The 27,839-nt window shown below is 40.8% G+C and overlaps 1 protein-coding gene across 1 annotated transcript in view; it reads right to left on the minus strand.

Moving 5' to 3' along the window:
* Positions 1 to 6,299: 6,299 nt before the first annotated feature.
* The window catches only part of LOC115161036 (WD repeat and FYVE domain-containing protein 2), a 41,980-nt gene continuing 20,440 nt past the window's right edge, over positions 6,300 to 27,839 (minus strand). The window contains exons 7-12 of the mRNA XM_029711713.1: positions 18,256 to 18,382; positions 17,730 to 17,835; positions 17,187 to 17,288; positions 16,814 to 16,944; positions 9,091 to 9,199; positions 6,300 to 8,955 (exon numbers count right to left, since the gene is read on the minus strand). Coding sequence (XP_029567573.1) covers positions 8,926 to 8,955; positions 9,091 to 9,199; positions 16,814 to 16,944; positions 17,187 to 17,288; positions 17,730 to 17,835; positions 18,256 to 18,382 — 605 coding nt within the window. The 3' untranslated portion in view covers positions 6,300 to 8,925. The remainder of the gene's footprint in view (positions 8,956 to 9,090; positions 9,200 to 16,813; positions 16,945 to 17,186; positions 17,289 to 17,729; positions 17,836 to 18,255; positions 18,383 to 27,839) is intronic.

The raw sequence follows: 27,839 nt of genomic DNA on the forward strand, positions 1-27,839 counted from the left end.
GGAGAGGAGGGAGAGAGCGGTGACGCTCTAGCAGGGGCCGTGCTGTGTGTGTAGCCTTCTGTGAGGGTGAGCGAGTGACATGGGAGGAGGGGGAGAGAAACCGCGACCAACCAAGCCGACTCGCGCTATAGTAGAATAATAGCTTCCATTGCTAGGTTATTTATCATCCAATATGGTTACGTAGTACCTGTCTTGACTGCACCAAACCGGGAGAAGCTAGCTAGGCTAATTGAGGCTGCATGCACTTTCTCATCCTACACATTTACAAACAACAATGACTCCATTCCACAGGAGGTTGGTGGCACCTTATTTGGGGAGAACAGGCTTGTGGTAATGACTGGAGCGGAATCAGTGGAATGGTATCAAATACATCAAACACATGCAGCGGCGGTTCTAGCTTGTATGGCTCCTTGGGCGTGTACCCCCTAGAATCAGGGCGCCCACTCCGACAAGGTTAATTGACCCACAGTCCCACACGGTGACATGATATCACTGACGTGACGTGCAAATGCGCGATAGAAAACCGATCGGGCAAATGTCACCATTCAGATTATTATTATTAAAATAAAATTGTGCGGCCGCCCCCGGCAAGATGCTGGCCATGTCGCCTATGCCTAAATCCGCAACTGAACACATGGTTTCCAGGTGTTTGATGCCATTCCATCATTATTATGAGCCCTTCTCCCCTAAGCAGCCGCCACTGCTCCATTCAGAATATAAAGTAGCAGCCTACCTGTGGGCTCTTCGTCGTTGTAGCCTATCATTCTCCTCTTAACTTTTAATTCAATTTTCCATTGATTAGCTGTCTCCTAACTTTTGCCCCACACGGAGGCTATATGACTATAGCCTATTGCCGCTTTGATGACTTATGACTGGCCAACAACAACAAGCTACATGCGCCACTCTCCTGAAGAGGAAAGAGCAGCTGCATAAATTATACCATTTCTCTCTACTGCAGCAGTCGCGTTCAGATCTCTATGGTCATTCTGGACAAGTCAGTTAACATTACACATACCCGAGACCAGTGACAATCAGATCCAACCCAGACCCGTGACATTATTTAGAATTCTGGATCTGGACCCGGGTATCAGGAATTCGGGTACAGGGGGATCCGTGAAGACCTCTAGTTTGGTGTCTTCTGACGCTTCATAACTTTTTACACCATACTACTTTCCTCTAAAATTATTCTACAAAGGCTTTTCCATTAGCTTGAATGTTGCATACTACGTACAGTTCAGTACTAATACAGTACATAGTGATTACGTCAGAACTTCTATGGAAACTGGACCTTCTGTTTCAGAATGTGCTCTAGCCTGGCAGCTGGTTTAGGTTGATGGATGAATAAATCATGTTTAACTCAGATTTAGCAGTGTATACCGTCCACAGCATTTTTACAAAATCAAATCAAATTTTATTGGTCATATACACACAGGTTTTCATCAGGTTTTAACAAGGGCTCATGTTCAAAGGTGCTTCTGGCTGTTGTCAGCGGTAATAGTGTCATTACAACTGTTTTGTATTCTGTTATTGTTAGTTTACAGTACAACCAGAACAAACAGTCAGTCTTTATATTTGACTTGTCCAGAGAATCATTGAGATACTGTTCTTAAAGCTACATGTTGTTTGTCTTGTTTTACGTGGTTTAGAAATTTGACATACTTTCTTTAAAATTATTTTATCCTTGTTAATCAAACCAGGGCCTGTGAGCAGAAATGTGTTTTATTAAGAGCACAAATAAAGCCAAGGCTATTATTGATCTTTTTATTAACATACCACTGTACACACTAGTGTAGAATGTCCGGTGCATTAAATAATAAATAATAAAAGGCACTAATAAATATTTCAATCTTATATTTTCAGCATGCCTTCTAAAAGCTTGATTTTGTCATGATTTGTCATGCAAATTACTTATATGTATATACATGTATGTATGTATTTTTTTTTTCGCCCATTCCGATTAATCGGTCAACCTCTAGTATTTTTGGGGGTTTTTACCTTTATTTTACTTGGCAAGGCAGTTAAGAACAAATTCTTATTTTCAATGACGGCCTAGGAACAGTGTGTTAACTGCCTTGTTCAGGGGCAGAACGACAGATTTATACCTTGTCAGCTCGGGGATTCAAACTTGCAACCTTTCAGTTACTAGTCCAATGCTCTAACCACTAGGCTACACTAGAGAGGCCCACTTAGAGACCCATTCCCAACAGTGCAGAGTTCAAAAAGACAAATATTTGCTTACTAAAAAGGAAATAGTAACACAATTAAAAACAATGAGGTGATATACAAGGAGTACCAGAATCGAGTGAATGTGCAGGGGGTACGAGGTAATTGAGGTAATACAGTATGTACATGCGGGTGGGGGTAAATGTGTATTGTCATTTGGATTTTAGCACACTGATTTGGCAGATTTGAGTTATATCTATTATATCACCTTCTGCTCTCTGCTTCAGTGAGGGACTGGTCTGCTTACAGGATGGCTTGGCCAATGCTGGCCTTTCTTTCCAGGTATTCCTTCAGTCCATCTTCAGTCTGGAACCACAACACACTGTATGTTTAACTTTCAACATCACATCAGTTCAACATATTACACGTTTCTAATTTTGACAAAGTTGTTTTCATTTCATGTTAATACTTTTAGCTAGCTAACGTTACGTGTATGATCTTATTATTCGTATCTCAGAGCCATTTGCTTTGCTAGTTATAGCCTAATGTTAGCTAGCTAACATTGAACCTGGTTGGTTAGCTACCTGCAGATTTATGCAGGGTAGTAACGTCATGAGTTGGGATTATGGTTAATTGTTTACCTAGCTAGCTAGCTACATGTCTTAACAAAAAAAGACTCCACTATACAAGTAACCATTTCAGTAGAATGTCATTTCGACAACTGTTGATATACATACCTGGTAAATTCACTCTGGCTATCTACTCCGATTTCAGAGCACTTTCGTCTGTGTGTGCCAGAGCGCAGAATATTTGACGAATTTACGCTCAACACCCTATATGCGGTGTCAGTAAACGTTGGAAAAAAGCGTAAATTGTTGCCAGCAGCACAGTTGCAGTCACCAACGCCCTGGATGACATAAAAAAAAGCCTAGCCAGATCTGTTAGGGCAAGTAAAATGGTCAGTGAGCTGTTCTCTCATTTGTGTCTAAAAGAAGCTAGCCAACGTAAGCCAGTTAGCTTCTTATTTATTTTTACATTTTTTACACTTAAATATAATTTCTAAGTAATATTTAAATTATCTTCTCCGCCCACTTTATTTTATGGATAAAGAATCTGCCATGAAAACTAAACAAATTAACAATGAAAGTTAAATCATCCATATCATTTGGATCAAAATAAAACATAATATCAGTCTTTCAAATTAACATTAATACTCGTTTCTTTTAAAATAAAATATTCTCACTCCAAAATCTTCTGACATAAGAACAGTCCCAAAATAAATGGTCGAGTCTCTGGGTCACAACCACAAAATACACATTTGTTATCGATAGCTATTTTGAATCTGTGTATAATAAAGGTCTTTACAGGTTAGAGTCTATGAATGAGTTTGTATGATACTTCTTTCATCTTATTAGATATGCAATATTTGCAAGACAACAACGATACTTTGTTCCAGTTTACTTGTCATTGGGCTGTATTCCAGTATATTCTAGCAGAGGGAATAGTAACATCTTGATATAGTTTTCTTACATACATGTTATTACATTTTATAGTTTAAAATGTCAACTCCTTCTAGATGTATTGAGGCTACAAAATCCTCAACAGTTGAACTTGGAGTACTGTTATATTCTCCTAAAAGAAGAATAGCACCTTTAGGGACAGCTCTAACAATTATTTGAAACTCCTCAGGAGTGAATGTAACATTGTGTGTTCTCATGATTTCTGGATAATCATATAGTTGTCCATCGTTATTCAATAATGTTTTAACCCAGATAATACTGTTGTCAAACAGGAAATTATTGTTGTACATGAGGTTCCAAGTTAGAAGTACTTGTTTATGAAAGTTAGCAAGCTTAATAGGGATCTTACTCACATCAAAGTTGCATTTGAGTAAGAACTCTAGACCACCAATCTGTTTTGAAAATGAAATGAAGGATTATATTCCAAATGCAATCCTTATTTCCTAAATAGTTTTGTGCAAAATTGTAATCAGTAGCGTAACTTTTGGATTACCCAAACTCAGTAATGTAATCTGACTACATTCCATTACTTTTAGTTTACTTTCCCCTTAGGAGGCATTAGAAGAATACAAAAATGGCTCATTGATTCGAGTTGAAAAATAAACGCTGTGCTCATGGAATGGCATGCTTTGAGCACTACTGAAAGTGCTATTTACATGTGAAAAATGAATGCCATATGCTGCATTTGCTATAGGCCTATTGTTTACCTTTTTGTTGGTGACACTTTGATATCTTGATAATATGCAGCTGTTTAAAGGGCAAATCCACAAATGAAACAATAACAAAATGAACGCCCCGCCTCTGTTTTGCTGAGGGATGGGCCTGGAGAAATGTAACCACTCTCAAATTAATTGACAGCTATGGATGCAAGGACTGACCATCCATGATATAAAAAGTATTGTTTTAATCATTTTGAGGCTTTACAGTGTTTGTTTACATTTACAATGTTTACAAACATTGGAGTAAAAAAAGCTTATATTTTGGGTTCTCGTTGAGTGTGACAGTTGAACTAAGCTCATGAGGCATGTATAAGTTATAGTCTTCAAGAATCAATGGATTCTTTTGGATATCAATGGATTCTTTTGGATATGTCCAAAAATGGATGCAGCAACTACATATTGCCCCTTCAAGTCTATCAAAAGTGCAAGTTTGAGCATGTGTCCAACCACAATTCGTAAGGCGCAAATAGCTAAATGAGAGAGAAGCAGTGTACCACATCAATGCGCAATGGAGATATCAATAATACGTTATATCCGTATCGCCGTAGACTGCACCACTGCTGTCATCTTTACCTCCAAGCGTTTATTCAAGTTGGATCATCTTTGGATGCTGACAGCAGTCGCACCATTGGAAGACATAGCTTGGACTTTAGCCTACATAAACCTATTCCTGCTCTTTTCCCACGATCCATCATGTGTCATCATAGGTGTCTCTGACTTGTTTTCAGACTCGCTCAGGTGGAACTAACTTAAATTTACGCTTTTTTAAAATGCTGATTTGAATGTCATTGAGAAAACAGAGAAGTTTCAAAGATTTTTTTTCGCAAACATCCTTAATGAATTCAAAAGTAATCCTCGAAGTAATCTAGTTTTTCAAACGTATCTGTAATCTGAATTCAATATTACATTTAATCCGTTACTCCCCAACCCTGTTCCTCCATATGAAGTTAAATAGTAAACCAGTTAGCTTTGGTGCTTGACTGCTGTGTTAGGACAGAACGCCCGGATCAACCGTTAAAGACGGGTGAGACTAAAGCTTTAAGAGGGTGTGAACGATGCTGAATGGGTGTAGACAAAGAAGAGGTCTCCTATATATATTTTTATATTCATTTAAAAAACAAATCCCAGCCCCCGTCCCCGCTGGAGTCCTTTTGTCTTCTGCAAGGCCATCACTGTAAAAAATAATTTGTTCTTAACTGACTTGCCTAGTTAAATAATGGTTAAATAAATAAAATAGATAATAACCGACACTCTTAGATTAGAATAAAAATACAATTCTTTATGTTTTGTACTTTTCTGTTAGAGGACTACAGTAAAACTTTAGCTCCAATACCATTGTTTTTTTCTCTTCAAACATCTCTTCAGCAAATTTGTTTGACGATTTGTAACTCATTGTGATTGCTGTTTGAATAACCTTGCATTGACTTTCTGGACAAAGCGTGATTGACAGATTGAACAATGGAGAGAGCTGATGAGCTGAATAACTTGTTTTAAATGAAGACTTCAGCTGAATCTCTACATGAATACTAGGCATTCACATGAAGACACATCCTGTCTTTCAGTCACCTCATTGTCACGCCCTGACCTTAGAGAGCCTTTTTTATTCTCTATTTTGTTAGGTCAGGGTGTGACTTGGGTGGGCATATCTATGTTTCTATTTCTTTGGTGGCCTAGTATGGTTCCCAATCAGAGGCAGCTGTTTATCGTTGTCTCTGATTGGGGATCATACTTAGGCAGCCCTTTTTCCCACCTGTGATTGTGGGATCTAGTTTTTGTATAGCTGCTGTAAAGCCTGCAGAACGTTACGTTCGGTTTTTGTATTTTGTTGGTGGTCATCTAATAAAGGAAAGATGTACGCTTCCCACGCTGCACCTTGGTCTCATTCCAACAACGTACGTAACACTCATATACATTTTATGAAATACAAACATGAGTACATCAGCAGCAGTACAACAAGGGGAAATAAAATTATGGAATGATATGAGCACACATCTCTACTCAGATGACCTGTACCCAGATCAGCTTTAGGACTTGGATGAGACATGCAGGAATGATATCCTAAAATACTAGAAAATCTCCAATAATCTACTGCTTGGACAAACTGCACATTAAGACCTGAGGGAAATGGCACAGAGCAGGATCAAGGAGTTAGCTACCTTTCTTTGATAAACAGATATACTGTAGCTCTTGATTTTCTGATCCCAGATCCTGCTTTGTGATAACACACAGTACAGCACCAACCTGTGAGAATCATATTGCATCACACAAAACCGGTATGCCTAGGTGACAGACTGACAGTTCATCCACTTAACAACACTAGTATCAGTGTTGCCAATGACAACATGCTGACGAAAGCAGAGAAAGAGACTGGTATCCAGGCTACATAAAAACATAACACGGTAAACGTATTTCAAATCAAATCAGCAGTCATTCAGATATTGTAAATCAATCTTGGTTTATGAATCAACATGGAACTCATACCTTTTTGCCTCCCAACAATGATTACTGTAGAGGTCATTAAATGAGGAAACGGATAGGAATAGTATAATTCTCAAGTCAGTGATTGACTACTACAGTAAATAGCATTAGAGCCTCATACAGCCATTCTCCACCAGTAGATATGTATTAGCTTAGGCCCAAGATATGTGTGACGGATTAATCAACATGCTAGTATTCATGAAAAATTACCATGGCTAATTATGGTTGTATAACATAAACATGCAGACAGGTTGTTGTGGTTTTACAATAGTGGCTCTGCCTAGAAAACAAATCCAGTGCATGAACTTAACTTGAACAACTGTAGTTATATCCAGGATATGACACATATCATAACCATCAATACACACAAATGTCCTGATTCATAGCCACACTATCAGTCAATGATAATGACCTTGATGACGTGTGTGTATTACATGAGAGATGTCTAACTTGGAGGCTACAGTAACACACACACACAGCAATAAATAAACTCATCATAACACAAATACATTTGACACACACACATCCACTAACAACTGATCACCAGTCTGGTATACCCCTCACATCAATGGAAAATAAATCTTTTCAGCCTACAACCCTATGTCATTTGAGTCTGTAGACAACATATGTAAGTGTATGTATTGGACAATAAAAAGTGCTTTGTTATGATTTTGTTCTCTGAGAAATAAAACCGTAACAACTGAAGTGCAAATAATCTAGAAGAGACTACAAGTGGTGAATCATGTTTAAGTAATGCTGCAACATTTCGGGAACTTTCAATATATTCCCTGGTTTTCCCGAAATTCCGGTTGGAAGATTCCCGGAATAAGCAGGAAATCCGGTATCCAACAACCAACCAGGATTTCTGGAAAACCAGGGAATTTATTGAATGTTTCTGGAATTTTGCCACCCTAAGTCCACTACCAAAGTCAAAAGTGTGGTAAGTGACATTTCAATAACTCTACAATAAAGTAAAGTAATGAACTTCTTTATGATTTACAATTTCAATTGGCAAGCCTAAACTAGAACTTCAGTTTGTAATACAGTATTCATAAAAAATAAACAAAAGAAAAACATTTCTTTCTCCAAGTCTACATCTGTGGCGGTCAACCATTACCTGACAGTGAGATACCATATGTAGACTTGTTCACCAGCTGTGTGTGTATGTATGATGACTTTCAGAGAGCCTAGAAGCTATACAGTAGTACCCTCAAATTCACCTCTGGACCTCATTGCTCCCCTATAATCAGGGACTGATTTAGACCTGGGACACCAGGTGGTTGCAATTAATTATCAGGTACAACAGGAAACCAGCAGGCTTCGTACCTCGTAGGGTAAGAGCTTAATTCCCCTAAATAATGCTATGACCCTCCTGACACCAACTGAAACAGGGTCCACCTAGAAACAGTTGTATTTTGCCCTCTGCAGACTGCAACAATGTTACAGCAACTTAAAAGCAAAGAATCAATCCAATGAGCCTTATAAGGTCAACTTTGGGACCTTCTGGAGTTTCATGAATATATTAGAGTATTCCATCTTGTTGCTGTACATACAAGTTACATATCTAACTGATATTCACAACCCAGGTACATTTCGTGCTTCAATTTGTTTTAGAACTATTGGTTTATTCTTTCTGTTTACCGGAGGGAAAGTTATAAGAAGATAAGAGGAAGGCACTTCAATATAAGCTTTATATTTGCCCACCTAGCTGTATTTGATGTTCAGTAGGTAAACTGAGTTCCCTTTACTACAAAACTATTGTTATAAATATAATAATAAACCAAAGAATATAGGGAATTATTTATGCAGCCAGTGTAAAGCTTTTCACGTTTAGTCACCAAGAGGGACGAGGACAGGCAAGAAAGGCCTGGTGTTTCTAGGTTCTGTGGATGTTGCTCTGCTGTTGTAAGTTGTTTAGCTGTTGTTGTGGTGGTGGTTGTTCTTGTTGACATTCCCTCTTCCTCTCAGGATGACAGCCACCAGGCTGTAAGCTCTACCCTGATAGGTGGATGGAGCTCCATGTTGCTCCCTGTCAATGATGACCCTCAGGAGACCACTGGAGTCATGTCCCAGAGCTGTTGACACACACACAAACATAAGCTGTATAAAAAAGCAGACTCCTTCATACACATATACGCACCCAAGAAAATACTTTGTATAAATGTATCCTCCTGTATTAGATACAAAGTGTCTGGTCGTGTCTGTCTCACCTTGACGACTTTGTCGGCCCCAGATGTCAGCAGCCAGCCTGTGGTGGGCTCGTAGTGCATGTAAACTATGCTGTGCTTGCTGTCATGGAATGTCGCCGTGGGCGCCCGGCTGTAAGACGGGGAGGGGGGAAAACAGTTATCACCAAACGTATAGGAAAAAACAAAGGATCACCATACCAACGCGACACCGGACCACCGAGCCAACAGAGGCCCTCGTCGATCCCCGCGACAGCTCCCTGCGACAGCCCCCCCTCTCCGAGGCAGTGGCCCTATAGGCAACAGTACTCCTAGCAGCACCCCCACCCCCCATACCATGGGATGCTCCATGGTAAGACATGTAGCTATTGAGGATGCCAGAACCTTGTGCTTTCCTGGAGCGAAAATTCATGATATTTTAGTGAAGCTTCCCACAATCCAGAAGCACAATTGGCACAGCGTCGTCTGGGGTAGGCCGTCATTGTAAATAAGAATTTGTTCTTAACTGACTTGCGTAGTTAAATAAAAAGGTTAAATAAATAAGAAAATAGCCCATGGGTCTAACTGCATCAGCAGACTCCTCCAAATGCATCACTAGCTGAAAATGTACTGTGCCTCAGTGGAAGTGGCGTTCATTGACAATTTTGACCGGTGCTGGAAACTGAGGGATTGTTTCAGTGAGGACAGAATACATCCCAACTACCGCGGCGCACAGGCTCTCTTCCAGCATAAAACAGCTGCTTACTCTGACAGTCACAGCCCATGCCCTCATGAGTCTATCACCTTCCCTCCACCACAGCAGCAGAAATCGGTGCTGTCTCAGGTAATCCCTACCATTATATCACAGCGCCATCCTAAGACTGTTACAGATGTTCATATTCCAAGATGTTGTCAGTCATAATCTTGTACCCATAAAGTTGATTCCCATTGTTAGCTCCATGACCGTGAAATTAAATGGGAAGCCCACTGTGGCTAGCACAAGCTCAACCAGAGCTATTAGTTCAAATGTGAATTCCATAAATACGGATATTCCCTTGGTTATCAAATCAGGTAAGAGGATTGGGATGTTGCACTTAAACGTGCAGAGTTTGATTGAAAATAAGGACCTTGTTGATACCAGTAATATTGTGCCTATAAACCTGAATTACACTGTTAGCAAAAACTGTCTGGACTATTAGGAAGCCCACTGTGTGCAGCTCACCCAGTACTATTGGCTCAAATGGAAATATCATTGACATGTCTACCTCTGATAGTTTTTTTGTGCTTTCCTTGGGAAGCCTAACACGCAGCACAGAAAAGGGCTAAAAATAGCCCACATCAAACAAATTCATAAAATCGATAACTTTCTAACAGTAGACAACATTCATATGCCCCTTTTATTCTTTGTCCCCAACATTCATCTGCTCCTTTTATTCTTTGTCCCCAAAGCTCTAGGCGACCAGTTTTGATAGCTTTTAGCCGTACCCTCATCCTACTCCTCCTCTGTTCCTTGGGTGATGTGTAGGTAAACCCAGGCCCTGCGTGTCCCCAGGCACCCTCATTTGTTGACTTCTGTGATTGAAAAAGCCTTGGTTTCATACATGTCAACATCAGAAGCCTCCTCCCTAAGTTTGTTTTACTCACTGCTTTAGCACACTCCGCCAACCCTGATGTCCTTGCAATGTCTGAATCCTGGCTTAGGAAGGCCACCAAAAATTATGAGATTTCCATACCCAACTACAACTTTTTCCGTCAAGATAGAAATGCCAAAGGGGGAGGAGTTGCAATCAACTGCAATGATAGCCTGCAAAGTTCTGTCATACTTTCCAGGTCTATACCCAAACTGTTCGAACTTCTAATTTTAAAAATTAATCTCTCCAGAAATAAGTCTCTCACTGTTGCTGCCTGCTATCGACCCCCCTCCGCTCCCAGCTGTGCCCTGGACACCATTTGTGAATTGATCGCCCCCCATCTAGCTTCAGAGTTCGTTCTGTTAGGTGACCTAAACTGGGATATGCTTAACACCCCAGCAGTCCTACAATCTAAGCTAGATGCCCTCAATCTCACACAAATCATCAAGGAACCCACCTGGTACAACCCTAAATCCGTAAACATGGGCACCCTCATAGACATTATCCTGACCAACTTGCCCTCCAAATACACCTCCTCTGTCTTCAATTAGGATCTCAGTGATCACTGCCTCATTGCCTGTATCCGCTATGGGTCTGAGGTCAAACGACCACCACTCATCACTGTCAAACGCTCCCTAAAACACTTCTGCGAACAGGCCTTTCTAATCGACCTGGCCCGGGTATCCTGGAAGGATATTGACCTCATCCCGTCAGTCGAGGATGCCTGGTCATTCTTTAAAAGTAATTTCCTCACCATCTTAGATAAGCATGCCCCGTTCAAGAAATGCAGAAATAAGAACAGATATAGCCCTTGGTTCACTCCAGACCTGACTGCCCTTGACCAGCACAAAAACATCCTGTGGCGGACTGCAATAGCATCAAAATGTCCCCGCGATATGCAACTGTTCAAGGAAGTCAGGAACCAATACCCACTGTCAGTCAGGAAAGCAAAGGCTAGCTTTTTCAAGCAGAAATTTGTATCCTGTAGCTCTAACTCCAAAAAGTTTTGGGACACTGTAAAGTCCATGGAGAACAAGAGCACCTCCTCCCAGCTGCCCACTGCACTGAGGCTAGGTAACACGGTCACCACCGAAAAATCCATGATAATCGAAAATTTCAATAAGCATTTCTCAACGGCTGGCCATGCCTTCCTTCTGGCTACACCAACCCCGGCCAACAGGTCCGCCCCCCCCGCAGCTACTCGCCCAAGCCTCCCCAGCTTCTCCTTCACCCAAATCCAGATAGCAGATGTTCTGAAAGAGCTGCAAAACCTGGACCCGTACAAATCAGCTGGGCTAGACAATCTGGACCCTCTCTTTCTAAAACTATCCGCCGCCATTGTTGCAACCCCTATTACCAGTCTGTTCAACCTCTCTTTCTTATCGTCCGAGATCCCTAAAGATTGAAAAGCTGCCGCGGTCATCCCCCTCTTCAAAGGGGGTGACAACCTAGACCCAAACTGTTACAGACCTATTTCCATCCTACCCTGCCTATCTAAAGTCTTCGAAAGTCAAGTTAATAAACAGATAACTGACTATTTCGAATCCCACCATACCTTCTCCGCTGTGCAATCCGGTTTCCGAGCCGGTCACGGGTGCACCTCAACCACGCTCAAGGTACTAAACAATATCATAACCGCCATCGATAAAAGACAGTACTGTGCAGCCGTCTTCATCGACCTGGCCAAGGCTTTCGACTCTGTCAATCACCGTATTCTTATCGGCAGACTCAATAGCCTTGGTTTCTCTAATGACTGCCTCACCTGGTTCACCACCTACTTGGCAGACAGAGTTCAGTGTGTCAAATCGGAGGGCATGTTGTCCGGACCTCTGGCAGTCTCTATGGGGTTCAATTCTCGGGCCAACTCTTTTCTCTGTATATATCAATGATCTCGCTCTTGCTGCGGGCGATTCCCTGATCCACCTCTACGCAGACGACACCATTCTGTATACTCCTTGGACGCTGTGCTAACAAACCTCCAAACGAGCTTCAATGCCATACAACACTCCTTCCGTGGCCTCCAACTGCTCTTAAACACTAGTAAAACCAAATGCATGCTTTTCAACCGTTCGCTGCCCGCACCTGCCCGCCCGACTAGCATCACCACCCTGGACGGTTCTGACCTAGAATATGTGGACAACTATAAATACCTAGGTGTCTGGTTAGGCTGGAAACTCTCCTTCCAGACTCACATTAAACATCTCCAACCCAAAATCAAATCTAGAATCGGCTTTCTATTTCACAACAAAGCCTCCTTCACTCACGCCGCCAAACTTACCCTAGTAAAACGGACTATCCTACCGATCCTCGACTTTGGCGATGTCATCTACAAAATAGCTTCCATTACTCTACTCTGCAAACTGGATGCAGTCTATCACAGTGCCATCCGTTTTGTTACCAAATCACCTTATACCACCCACCACTGTGACCTGTATGCTCTAGTCGGCTGGATGTCGCTACATATTAGTCGCCAGACCAACTGGCTCCAGGTCATCTATAAGTCTATGCTAGGTAAAGCTCTGCCTTATCTCAGTTCACTGGTCACGATAACAACACCCACCCGTAGCACACGTTCCAGCAGGTATATCTCACTGATCATTCCCAAAGCCAACACCTCATTTGGCCACCTTTCCTTCCAGTTCTCTGCTGCCAGTGACTGGAACGAATTGCAAAAATCGCTGAAGTTGGAGACTTTTATTTCCCTCACCAACTTTAAACATCAGCTACCTGAGCTGCTAACCGGTCGCTGCAGCTGAACATAGTCCATCTGTAAATTGCCCACCCAATCTACCTACCTCATCCCCATACTGTTTTTATTTTATTTACTTTTCTGCTCTTTTGCACACCAGTATTTCTACTTGCACATCATCATATGCTCATTTATCACTCCAGTGTTAATCTGCTAAATTGTAATTATTCGCTCCTATGGCCTATTTATTGCCTACCCCCTCATGCCTTTTGCACACACTGTATATAGACTTTCTTTTTTTTCTACTGTGTCATTGACTTGCTTGTATTATTGGCTTGTTTATTGTTTACTCCATGTGTAACTCTGTGTTGTTGTCTCTGTCACACTGCTTCGCTTTATCTTGGCCAGGTCGCAGTTGTAAATGAGAACTTGTTCTCAACTAGCCTACCTGGTTAAATAAAGGTGAAATAAAAAAATAAAAAATATACTGGGTATCTCTGAAACTCTCAGATAATTCATTTGATGACACAATGGTAGCAACACATGGTTATAACATCTACAGATGAGACAGAAATGCCAATGGGGAAGGTGTTGCTGTATATATTCAGAGTCATATTCATGTAAAGCTTAGAGAGGATCTCAAGTCAAATGCTGTTGATTTAATATAATTTCAGCTGCCTCACCTAAAGCCTATTCTTGTGGGAAGTTGCTATAAGGACCCCCGAGTGCTAACAGTCAGTATCTGGATAACATGCGTGAAATGCTTGAAAGTGTATGTGATATCAACAGAGGTCTATTTTCTGGGTGACCTAAAAATTGACTGGTTCTCATCAAGCTGTCCACTCAAGAAAGCTTCAAACTGTAACCAGTGCCTGTAATCTGGTTCAGGTTATTAGTCAACCTACCAGGATATTTACAAACAGTACAGGTACTAAATCATCCACGTGTGTTGATCACATCTTTACTAATGCTGCAGAAATCTGCTCTAAAGCAGTATCCACACCCATCAGATGTAGTGATCATAATATAGTGGCCATATCTAGAAAAACCAAAGTTCCAAAGGCTGGTCTTAAAAAAGTGTACAGGAGATCATACAAAATGTTTTCTAGGGATTCCTATGTTGAAGATGTAAAAAATATTTGCTGGTCTTTTGTGTTTAATGAGGAGCAACCAGATACCGCACTTATGGAATTGCTTCTTCCAGTTACCAATAAGCATTCAGCCATTGAGAAACTGACTGTCAAAACTGCTAAATCCCAGTGGATTAATGAGGAATTGAAAAACGATATGGTTAAGAGGGTCGAGGAAAAAGGGAATGGCAATTAAGTCTGGCAGCACAGCTGATTGGAAAACATACTGCAAATTGAGAAGTCATGTGACTAATCAAAAATAAGAAACACTACCTCGAAACAAAGATAAATGATAAAGGATGATGGTAAAAAGCTTTGGAGTACCTTAAATGACATTTTAGGCAAAAAGGCAAACTCTGCTCCATCCTTCATTGAATCAAATGACTCATTCATCACAAAACCCTCTGATATTGCCTACTACTTGAATAACTTTATCATTGCCCAAACTAGCAAACTTACATGGTGACCACAGCGCTCGGGTCGCGTGCGCGAGCGTTGCAAAATAAATGTACACATACATGTTATTCAATCATTGCACCCACACTGCTCGCACACCTTAGTGAGCGTCTGCGTGGCCAGGCGCTAAAATAGAAAAAATGGTTTTATTTTATGACGCTCAACGCGCTGCAAGTCCGGCCTCTCCCATCTCCTCATTGGTTTTTAGGAGCAAATACCCATGTGGGTGATTGAAAGATGAACTTATAGCCACACTCCAGTAGGTTGTAGTAATGCTGTAAAGTTGGTTGCCAACCACCATATAAAGTCCAAAGAAGGAAAATAAGCCTTAAGGAAGGAGGGGACATGACGAGAAACTAATTTGGTTGACCGTTTTACCTGTGGATTAACTGTCGGAGTTGAGGACCTTGTGCATTTCAGGTAAAATAACAACCCATGTTTACATACCAGGATAAATTAGCTAGCAACAGCAAGCTAGCTAGCTAAATTGCCATAAATGTTTAATGTTTTTTGACCTGTCCCCAAATTAATATAATTGGTTCAGAGTTTGTTTGCTATTTCAACCTGCGTGTCCTGATCGCTTCTGGTGTGAGTGAACAAAATCAACGTGCGCACGATGGCCGGTTTGGTCAGCATGTTAGGCATGACATGCCAACAACAAACTTAGTCTTCATATTCATGCAGAACTGACCTGATAATGAAAGGCAAGCATTGTAATTTTGAATTCTGTAAAGTGAGTGTGGAAGAGGTGTGTGACCTCAGACCTGGAGAGATGCAAAAATCATTCAGCTACCCAAGAAGAGCAAAGCACCCTTTACCTGGTTCAAACACCCGACCAATCAGCCTACTACCGGCTCTTAGTAAACTTTTGGAAAAAATGGTGTTTGACCAGATACAATTTTATTTCACTGTAAACTGATTAACAGCAGCATGCTTTATGGGGAAGGTCGTCTAACATGTATGGCACAGAACGGTGTACAGCACTGACACACCGACACAAAAGACCGATGATTGGATGAAAGAAATTAATATGAAGATTGTGGGAGCTGTATTGTTAAGACTTCAGTTCAGCTTTCGATATTATCGATCATAATCTGTTGCTGAAAAAAAGTATGTGTTATGGCTTTACATACTCTGCTATATTGTGGATAGAGAGCTACCTATCTAAATAAGTATTTTCTTTTAAAATATACTTAAGCATCAAAAGGTAAATGTAATTGCTAAAATATACATAAGTATCAAAAGTATTAATAATTTCAAATTCCTTATATTAAGCAAACCAGACTGCACTATTTTATTTTTATTAAAGAATAGTCAGGGGATACACTCCAACACTAACTCCAACACATAATCTTAACGCTACAGTATTCAATTACATTCTAGATGATTCTGTGCTTCCAACTTTGTGGCAACAGTTTGGGGTAAGGCCCTTTCCTGTTTCAGCATGACAATGCCCCCGTGCACAAAGCGAGGTCCATAAAGATATGGTTTGTCGAGATCGGTGTGGAAGAACTTGACTGGCCTGTACAGAGCCCTGACCTCAACCCCATCGAACACCTTTGGGATGAAATGGAACGCCGACTACGAGCCAGGCGTAATCACCCAACATCAGTGCCCAACCTCACTAACGCTCTTGTGGCTGAATGGATGCTCCAATATCTAGTTGAAAGCCTTCCCTGAAGAGTGGAGGCTGTTATAGCAGCAAAGGGGGACCAACTCCATATTAATACCCATGATTTTGAAATGAGATGTTCGACAAGCAGGTGTCCACATACTTTTGGCAAAGTCATGTATTTCTACTTAAGTACTTTACACCACTGATGTTATTAGCTTTTTTGTGCACAGTTGTGTGTGTTACTCACTCCTCCTCTGTGATGGACTCATGGCAGCTGTCACACACCCGCACCTCGAACTCGAAGCCCATGAGAGGGATGGTGGAGCGCTTGGCAGAGCACTTTCCACACACAGCCTGCCCACACTTCCTGCAGTGGTGCTGGGGGAGAGGAGATAGGAGATACTGAGGCTTGGGTTGGGCCTACTCGGCTGGAAGATAACGACAATGTGCATATATCTCACTCATGTAGACTCACAAACAGATGAGGCCACACCAGGGCTGTTTTTCTGTATTTCACCATGCCATAGGAAGAACATAAAATAAGGACTTCTCCTGCCCTTTTATGGACAATAGGTGAACTACACCCCAGAGTGACAGTGACAGTATGGAGCCCACTGTACCTGGCGCAGGCCGATCTTCTTACTGTCCCACATCTGTTTGAAGTTCCAGAAGAATGGTTGCTCACACTTCTGACACGAGTCACTGTCCAGCCACTCTGGGGTCTGTGGGAACACACAGATACACAAGTTGAAAACAGACCTTGAATACAGTCATTTTCTAGAATCAGCTTTCCCTTTCTCAATCCTAACCTTTAACCTTTGGGAGTTAATAAAGGGAACTGACCCATAATCAGTGCTTAGGTATAACCTAAGTGAGAGATGGTTAGAGCCAACCAAAGCCATAGGTAGTCTACAAAGATTCAGCAAACTATCTGCCATGTTGGCACTGAACACCTCATTTGCATTCAGTACATGAACATTCACATTTTCATTCAGTTTGTCATTCTCTCTGTCTGTGCATCTATGGCTGTGGTTTAAAGCCACTCGGTCTGTTTCAGGTCTCTCTCTCACACCCCCCCGCCATCCGTCTCACTGCCTTGAGGTTTCAATTCCTCCCTACTTCTGCTCCATCCCTCTAACTTTATCAATCCATCCCTCCCTCACCTCCTGTCTGGTCACGTCCATGTTCCAGATGACGATGCCGCCGTCTGAGCTGCAGGAGATCAGTTGACGTGTGTGTGGCGCATAGCACAGGCCCTGGACCTTATCACTGCATAGTTAACACACACACACACACACACACACACACACACACACACACACACACACACACACACACACACACACACACACACACACACACACACACACACACACACACACACACACACACACAGTATATAAAGCTTGATTTGATGATTACATTTCACACATTCTATCCACAAGTGCTCTCGGTTTTCCATTTTGCGGACTCAGACACCTTCTCCAACTGCATGACTATACATGTATCAGCCTAAAGTTATGGATCATTACTTAACAGAAACGCCCCTTAGGAGACTACTAGAGGCATTTCAACCGTTTCTAAGACTGTATCATCCAGATGAATACATTGAGGTTTTAATACTACATTGGGATTACATTTGAAGACTATATTGGACGACCATGTTGACATTCAGTGTGCAAGTCTTACTTGTGTCCTTGCAGTTCTATGGCGGTGCCTTTGCGTCCCCCGATGTCCCACATGATGATGGAGTGATCTGAGCTGCCAGAGAACAACACTCTCTGGGCCGGGTCCCAACACAGTGCCGTCACGTTGCCTAGAGAGAGCAGAACACTTAACACACATTCTTTAGATCGTGCTGGTGATAACGAACATTCCCAGCCACTGGATCTTTAACTTGACCTGGTCAAGGCTGCACCAAGTGGAACAAACTAAAGAAACAAACTAAAACGGTTCACTGAGTTTCTACTTCTTGGTAAGACAGCAAATGCACATCCACCCCCCCATAACAGAAGGAGAACTTGATTATTTACTTGTAATTTTAAAATATGGTGCAAATTCATCACGTCAAATATATATATAAGCCAGTACACCAGGCACCAAATATTATCTATTGTCCTCTTAACACCCACTCCAGTCCCGTAGCTCTTCCACCATCCCATGTACATATAACTGTTTATTATTGTGAAAGTAAATTACCACCAAAAAGTAAGAAAGAGCAGAAAAGTAGGGTAAAAATAAAATAAAAATGATTTAAAGAAAATAGGGAGAAGTCAAAACAAGAGACGACCAGACAGGACAAGACGGGAGGGGACAACAAAGGACCAGACTAGTAGATAAGTAGCCAGTTAGAAGAGATATAATAATTAGGTAGGAAGTGCCATATTTGGGGTTGCCTGGGGGCAGTGTAGGATAGAAATGGTTCCAAGATTGTGTAAAAGTCCTTCAGTTTGTTATTTAGTTTGAAGATGGATATCTCCAGTGAGGCTAGGTCAGACCATAAACTAAGCCAGTGTATGGTTGAAACATTGGATCTGCTTTTCGAGCTGAACAGTATCACTTTTTTTCTGATTGTTAATGAGATCAAAATAGTCCTTAGAAGAAATACAGGGGTCGTCATCATCAAAATAGTGTAGTATACAGAGTGAAGGGGATGAAAACATGGTAATATGGAGGATGACAGACAATGCTGAGAACTTTTTTCCAGTAATTCTCAATGATGGGACAAAGCCAGAACGCATGGAGATGAGTGTCGGGAAGGTGTTTTTGGCAGAAAAGTCACAGAAGCGAATCAACAAGCCCCATCAGCCACCAAGTTCCATAGATATTGTGGAATTTATGTAGGACTTTGTACTGGATAAGTTTAATTTTCGTATTACATGAGATGCTGTGGGCGGTGGTAAATACTTTCTTCTGGGCTTCCCTGTTAAGGGAGATGTCCAAATCGCTGGTTCCATTTCTCTAGGGAGGAAACATTTTGGAAGTAATATTTATTGAACTTGGGTTGTCTAAGAGCAATCGGCTTAGCTCTGAGATATGTTGTTGCTTCGGATTGAATTGCGATTTAGATTTAAGTAGCTGTTTAATCTGTAAGTACTGAACACTTGAGGAGCTATTCAAATGAATCCTTTTCTGTATCTATACTGAACAAAAATATAAAACGCAACATGCAACAATGTCAACGATTTTACTGAGTTATAGTTCATAGAAGGAAATGAGTCAATTGAAATAAATGAATTAGGCCCTAATCAATAGATGTCATGACTGGGCAGGGGCGCAGCCATGGGGAGCCAGGCCCACCCAATCAGAATGAGTTTTTCCCCACAAAAGGGCTTTATTAGAGACAGAAATAGTCCTCAGTTTTATCAGCTGACCGGGTGGATGGTTTCAGACGATCCTGCATGTAAAGAAGCCGAATATGGTGGTCCTGGGCTGGTTACATGAGGTCTGCGGTTATGAGGCCAGTTGGCCATACTGCAAAATTCTCTAAAACAGCGTTGGAGGCGGCTTACGGTAGAGAAATTAACATTAAATTATTTGGCAACAGCTCTGGTGGACATTCCTGAAGTCAGCATGCCAATTGCATGCTCCCTCAAAACCTGGAGACATCTGTGGCATTGTATTGTGTTACATTTTAGAGTGGCCTTTTATTGTCCCCAGTACAAGGTGCACTTGTGTAATGATCATGTTGTTTAATCAGCTTCTTGATATGCCACACCTGTCAGGTGGATGGATTATCTTGGCAAATGATAAATGCTCACTAACAGAGATGTAAACTAATTTGTGCACACAATTTGAGAGAAATACACTTTTTGTACGTATGGAAAACTTCTCGGATCTTTTATTTCAGTTCATGAAACATGGGACCAACACTTTACATGTTGCGTTTTATATTTTTGTTCAGTACTTAAATTAAATGTCCTTTATTAAGTAACTGGTGGATGCTTGTCCATGCTTCCAGTGTATTTAATGTGAAGGGATTGGAAAAGGGCAGTTTTCAACAGATTGAAAAATATTGGGAAGATTTTGAATCTTAAGTGGTTTTACGCAGGAGTCTTCTATATCAATCCAGGAAGGAGAGTTTACACTTCGATAATTGGGTCATTTGGCTATGTTATTAATTAGTTCCCCTCTTTCCACTGGGATTCTCTGCCTCTAACCCTATTACAGGGGCTGAGTCACTGACTTACTGGTGTTCTTCCATGCCGTCCATGGGAGGGGTGCGTCACTTGAGTGGGTTGAGTCACTGACGTGGTCTTCCTGTCTGGGTTGGTGCCCCCCCTTGGGTTGTGCCATGGTGGAGATTTTGTGGGCTATACTCGGCCTTGTCTTCGGACGGTAAGTTGGTGGTTGTAGACATCCCTCTAGTGGTGTGGGGGCTGTGCTTTGGCAAAGTGGGTGGGGTTATATCCTGCCTGTTTGTCCCTGTCCGGGGGTATCATTGGATGGGGCCACAGTGTCTTCTGATCCCTCCTGTCTCAGCCTCCAGTATTTATGCTGCAGTAGTTTATGTGCCGGGGGGCTAAGGTCAGTCTGTTACATCTGGAGTATTCTCTTGTCTTATCCGGTGTCCTGTGTGAATTTAAATATGCTCTCTCTAATTCTCTCTTTCTTTCTTTCTTTCTCTCGGAGGACCTGAGCCCTAGGACCATGCCTCGGGACTACCTGGCATGATGACTCCTTGCTGTCCCCAGTCCACCTGGCCATGCTGCTGCTCCAGTTTCAACTGTTCTGCCTGCGGCTACGGAACCCTGACCTGTTCACCGGACGTGCTTGTTGCACCCTCGACAACTACAATGATTATTATTATTTGACCATGCTGGTCATTTATGAACATTTTACCATCTTGACCATGTTCTGTTATAATATCCACCCGGCACAGCCAGAAGAGGACTGGCCACCCCTCATAGCCTGGTTCCTCTCTAGGTTTCTTCCTAGGTTTTGGGCCTTTCTAGGGAGTTTTTCCTAGGGAGTTTTTCCTAGCCACCGTGCTTCTTTCACATGCATTGCTTGCTGTTTGGGGTTTTAGGCTGGGTTTCTGTACAGCACTTTGAGATTTCAGCTGATATACGAAGGGCTATATAAATACATTTGATTTGATTTGAATTTCAAAGGCCAAATAATAATTTAGAAAGTCTGGTGCTGCTAGTCTGCCATTGGGTTTACAGTATTGTAATATATTAAGTTTAATTCTAGCCTTTCTCTGTCTCAATAGTTGAGGGAAATTATATTCAAACAATTTATCTAGCCTGTGTGGTACTTGTACTCAGAGATATTTAATGCCTTGAGATGACCATCTGAAGGGGACATTTTTGTCTAGAGTCCCAATAAAATAGATTTATAGGGAGGATCTCTGATTTGCCCCAGTTAATCTTATATCCTGAGATACTACAGAATGTGTTAATTGTTCGAGAGCAAGAACTTGTCAGACTTATTCCTGAGTTCATGGCTATTTTGTTGTGTTCTTATAACTAAACGCCTGTTTCTGCTGAAATAAGAACTTAATTAAGTTTGAGTCTGGCCTGTAATAGTCGCTTAGGAATATCATTGGTTTGAATGGATGCAAGGAGGGTATCAAGAGCATTGACATTTTTCTCAAGTTCCTATTTTATTTTCCTTCTTTGCTGAGCAGAATGAGATCATTTTTACTCTAAGTACAACTTTAGCAGTTTCCCATCGTAGCATTGGACATTTGGGACATCAAAGATGCATTACTGATGAAAAGGTCTATACGGGAATACGTTTTATGATGAGGTGAGAAATAGGTATACTCTCTCGTCTGGATTGAAGAGGTGCCAAATATCCCCCATACCTTGTTCTATCATGTAGTCTTTAATGGTCCTGGGGCGCTTGTTGAATGCATGTGCCATGGGATCTGTCAACTAGTGGGTCAAGAACAGTGTTAAAGTTCCCAATTAGAATTCTTGTAAATGCTTGAAGATTAAATACAAAAATTGAGGACAGCCAGTATTGGGACCATATAAATTCAGTATGGTGTATGATTGATTGTTGATTGTACCATGAATTAAGATGAAGTGCCCTTCTGTCTTAAAAAAAAAAAGTTTAAATAGTGTTTATTTTTTGAGGATGGCAACCCCTCTGCTCTTGGGAGTTAAAGGAAGAATAGTAAAATTGGCCTATTCACTTTATTTGTAATTTTTCATGTTCAAGGTCAGTTAGATGTGTTTCTTGTAATAAACATATGCTTGAGCACCCTCGTGTTTAATTCTTACTTATGTTCAGGTGTGTTTAACAGGCAGATAATTGCATAATGGCAAACGTGTAATAGGGTTGAATGGCGAGAACCCGGTTACCGAGATTTACCGCCCAAAACCACTCCCTTTTCCCGGAATAAATAACTGAGAGAAACCGGTAAATTATAATAAATTATTTATATGAACAGCATGGCGTGAAATGGAACAGTTCAATTATATGCGATGTCTAAATCTGGCTTCTCTACCACCTCTGCATGCTGAATCAACGCTCAGAGTGGGGACAGACCCATCGCAGTATGAAGCGCAGTTCACAATGCATGTAGACCTATCATTCCAACACGGTCACTTCTTTTTCTTGTGACAGGTAGGCCTACATTTGCTGCAGCATAGCCTATGCTACAGTAATCTAAAGACAGAATGCGTGTCTAATTTACCCATCTCCAAATAAAATCACATTTTACTTGTCACATGCGCCGAATACAACAGGTGTAGTGAAATGCACCTTATAGTGAAATGCTTACTTACAAGCCCTTAAGCAACAATGCAGTTTTATAAAAAATAAAATACAAAAAAAATTAAATTTAGAAATAATTAAAGAGCAGCAGTAAAATAACAATAGAGAGGCTATATACAGTGGGTACTGGTTAGTCAAGGTAATTGAGTCCTCAACTGGCAGCGTCATTAAATAGTACACGCAAAACACCAGTCTCAACGTCAACTGTGAAGAGGCGACTCGGGATGCTGTCCTTCTAGGCAGAGTTGCAAAGAAAAAGCCATATCTCAGACTGGCCAATGAAAAGAAAAGATTAAGATGGGCAAAAGAACACAGACACTGGACAGAGGAACTCTGCCTTCAAAAACAAGGACATTTCTAAGTGACCCCAAACTTTTGAATGGTAGTGTGTGTGTATATATTTACCACAAAAAATATATGGGGGATTGGAAATGATGCAGACAATTACATTGATGGAAGCAACCATCTGCAATATCAAAGCTGATCCACCCACAAAAAAAATATGTTTTATAAAATAAAAAATACTAAAAAGACAAAAAATAATATGTAGTACTGATGGCAAAGGCAGATTAGCCACTCATCGCCGGATCCTCACAAGGCACCCCGATCTCCTTCTACAAAACCTCTGTCTATTTCTCCTGCAAATGACGGATGAGGGCCTGTTCAGGTGTCTTGATTAAATCCCTCTTGTCCGACTCATTTAAGACAAAGTATTCGTCCAGTTCAAGGTGAGTAATCGCTGTTCTGATGTCCAGAGGCTCTTTTCGGTCATAAGAGACGGGAGCAGCAACATTATGTACAAAATAAGTTACAAACAATGCAAAAATCAAACAAAATAGCACGGTTGGTTAAGAACCCATGAAACAGCCATCCCCTCCAGCGCCATCTTAACAATCTCCATCTGACTTTCAGGGTTACCTTGTTTTTTCAATTGTAAACATAACATTTTTTATTGCAGCTGCAGAGATTTAAAACAGCCTTTCACTCGAATATCGCCGGTTTAAATCAGTGCACAGCGAGCACACTCCAGCAGTCTCTCTATCAACTCCATTATTTTTTTTATCCTGGTCTAGATTGATATACAGTATAACCCTATGCTAACAGGGGCGGCAGCGTAGCCTAGTGGTTAGAGTGTTGGACTAGTAACCGAAAGGTTACACTCCACAAGGAGACTGTGTGGCAGGCTGACTACCTGTTACATGAGTGCAGCAAGGAGCCAAGGTAAGTTGCTAGCTAGCATTAAACAATCAATCTTAACATAAATCTCTAGTTAAATCAGTTGATGATATTACTAGTTTATCTAGCTTGTCCTGCGTTGCATATAATTGATGCGGTGCCTGTTAATTTATCAACGAATCATAGCCTACTTCGCCAAACGGGTGATGATTTAAGCGCATTTGCGAAAAAAGCACTGTCGTTGCATCAATGTGTACCTAACCATAAATGCTTTCTTAAAATCAATACACAAGTACATATTTTTAAACCTGCATATTTAGTTAATATTGCCTGCTAACATACATTTATTTTAACTAGGGAAATTGTGTCACTTCACTTGCATTCTGTGCAAGCAGAGTCAGGGTATATGCAGCAGTTTGGGCTGCCTGGCTCGTTGCGAACTGTGTGAAGACCATTAATTTGCCAGAATTGTACATAATTATGACATAACATTGAAGGTTCTGCAATGTAACAGCAATATTTAGACTTAGGGACGCCACCCGTTAGATAAAATACGGAACGGTTCCGTATTTCACTGAAAGAATAAACATTTTGTTTTCGAAATGATAGTTTCCGGATTTGACCAAATTAATGACCTAAGGCTCGTATTTCTGTGTGTTATTATATTATAATTAAGTATATGATTTCATATTTGATAGAGCAGTCTGACTGAGCGGTGGTAGGCAGCAGCAGGCTCGTAAGCATTCACTCAAACAGCTCTTCACTGTGCTTCAAGCATTGCGCTGTTTAAGACTTCCAACCTATCAACTCCCGAGATTAGGCTGGCAATACTATAGTGCCTATAAGAACATCCAATAGTCAAAGGTATATGAAATACAAATGGTATAGAGAGAAATAGTCCTATAATTCCAAAAATAACTACAACCGAAAATGTTACATTATTTATTTGAGACTAAATAGATTTTATTGATGTATTATATTAAGTTAAAATAAAAGTGTTCATTCAGTATTGTTGTAATTGTCATTATTACACACATATATATATATATATATATATATATATAATATATATATACACATACATACATACATACATACATATATATATACATATATATATATATATATATACATACATACATACACATATATATAACAAATATATATATATATAATATTTTACTTTTTTCTTTATTTATATAATTTTTTTTGTAATTTATAGGTTATTATTTTTTGTAAATTTTTTTTAGTCGGCCGATTGATCAGTATCGGCGATGAAAAATCATTAAAAAATCGGTCGACCTCTACTCTATACAGTGCATTTGAAAATAATTTTAGACCCCTTGACTTTTTCCACATTTTGTTATGTTACAGCCTTATTCTAAATGTATAAAATATTTTTTTTCCTCCTCAATCTACACACAAAAACCCATAATGACAAAGTAAAAACGAAGGAATTGTTCGTAGACTTCCAAGACAGGATTGTGTCGAGGCACAGATGTGGGGAAGGGCACAGAAACATTTATGCAGTATTGAAGGTCTCCAAGAACACAGTGGCCTCATCATTCTTAACTGAAAGAAGTTTGGAACCACCAAGACTCTATCCTAGAGCTGGCCGCCCGGGCCAAACTGAGCAATCGGGGGAGAAGGGCCTTGGTCAAGGAGGTGACCAAGAACCCGATGGTCACTCTGACAGAGCTCTAGATTCCCTCTGTGGAGATGGGAGAACATTCCAGAAGGACAACCATTTCTGCAGCACTCCACAAATTAGGCCTTTATGAGTGGCTAAACAGAAGCCAATCCTCAGTAAAAGAGTAAAAGGCACATGACAGCCCACTTGGAGTTTGCCAAAAGTCACCTAAAGACTCTCAGACCATGAGAAACAAGATTTTCTGTTTTGATGAAACCAAGATTTAACTCTTTGGCCTGAATGCCAAGTGTCACGTCTGGAAGAAACCTGGCACCATCCCTACGGTGAAGCATGGTGGTGGCAGCATCATGCTGTGGGGATGTTTTTCAGCGGCAGGGATTGGGAGACTAGTCAGGATCAAGGCAAAGATGAACGGAGCAAATTACAGAGAGATCCTTGATGGAAACCTGCTCCAGAGTGCTCAGGACCTCAGACTGGTGCGAAGGTTCACCTTCCAAAAGGTGAACGACACTAAGCACACAGCCAAGACAATGCCAGAGTGACTTTGGGACATGTCTCTGAATATCCTCGAGTGGCCCAGCCAGAGCCCAGACTGGAACCCAATCGAACATCTCTGGAGAGACCTGAAAATAGCTGTGCAGAGCTTGAGAGGATCTGCAGAGAAGAATGGGAGAAACTCCCCAAATACAGGTGGTCCAAGCTTGTAGCGTCATACCCAAGAAGACACGAGGCTGAAATCGCTGCCAAAATGTGCTTTAACAAAGTACTGAGTAAAGCGTCTGAATACTTATGTGAATGTGATATCAGTTTTTAAAAAAGTATATAAATTAGCAAAAATTGCAACAAAAAAATGTTTTTGCTTTGTCATTATGGGGTATTGTGTGTAGATTGTATTAAATCGTTTTTTCCCCTCATCATTTTAGAATAAGGCTGTAACCTAACAAAATGTGGAAAAAGTCCAGGGGTTTGAATACTTTCAGAAACCACTGTATCCTAGCCTACTCTTTCAGGTAATAAATTCAATGTATTAGCCTTATGTTGAACTAATTAATGGGTTATGCATTATAAGCTTCTAACTTATAGCCTCTGTCTCTTGCGCACAACGGAAGCTCCTGTGCTCTGCTGGCCTCTCCTTAAAAAACACTCCTTAACTCTTGGAGTCCCATGCAGGAACAGCTAGACTAGAATCGCTTGCGGGACATAACTTCTTTAGCATTTCTTATACCAATAGACTATTCGAGGAGAGATGCAAGCTGTTTTTTGCTGAATGTTAAATACAACAGCCAATATAACTCATGGGTAGTTAGAAAGAAGTGTGAACGCATGATGGTGGTAGGCTATAACAGTTATTTATTCAGACCCATAACCATTCAATCTTCATGAAGACAAGTGAAAGCCTTCTGCATCTAATACTAGTCCTATATTATTCAAAGACCCCATTAGAATGATGAAGATAAGGACAACGAAATGTATTTCATTTAAATGTTGAAAGCGACGAAGGAATAAAGCAACAGAGAGAGAAAGAGGTAGGCTAATATCATTAGGGGAAATATACTGCTCAAAAAAAATTAAGGGAACACAAACAACACATCCTAGATCAGAATCAAAAAAATAATCTTATTAAATACTTTTTTCTTTACATAGTTGAATGTGCTGACAACAAAATCACAAAAAAATTATTAATGGAAATCCAATTTATCAACCCATGGAGGTCTGG

Source organism: Salmo trutta, chromosome 24, assembly GCF_901001165.1.
Source record: "Salmo trutta chromosome 24, fSalTru1.1, whole genome shotgun sequence".
Lineage (NCBI taxonomy): Eukaryota > Metazoa > Chordata > Actinopteri > Salmoniformes > Salmonidae > Salmo > Salmo trutta.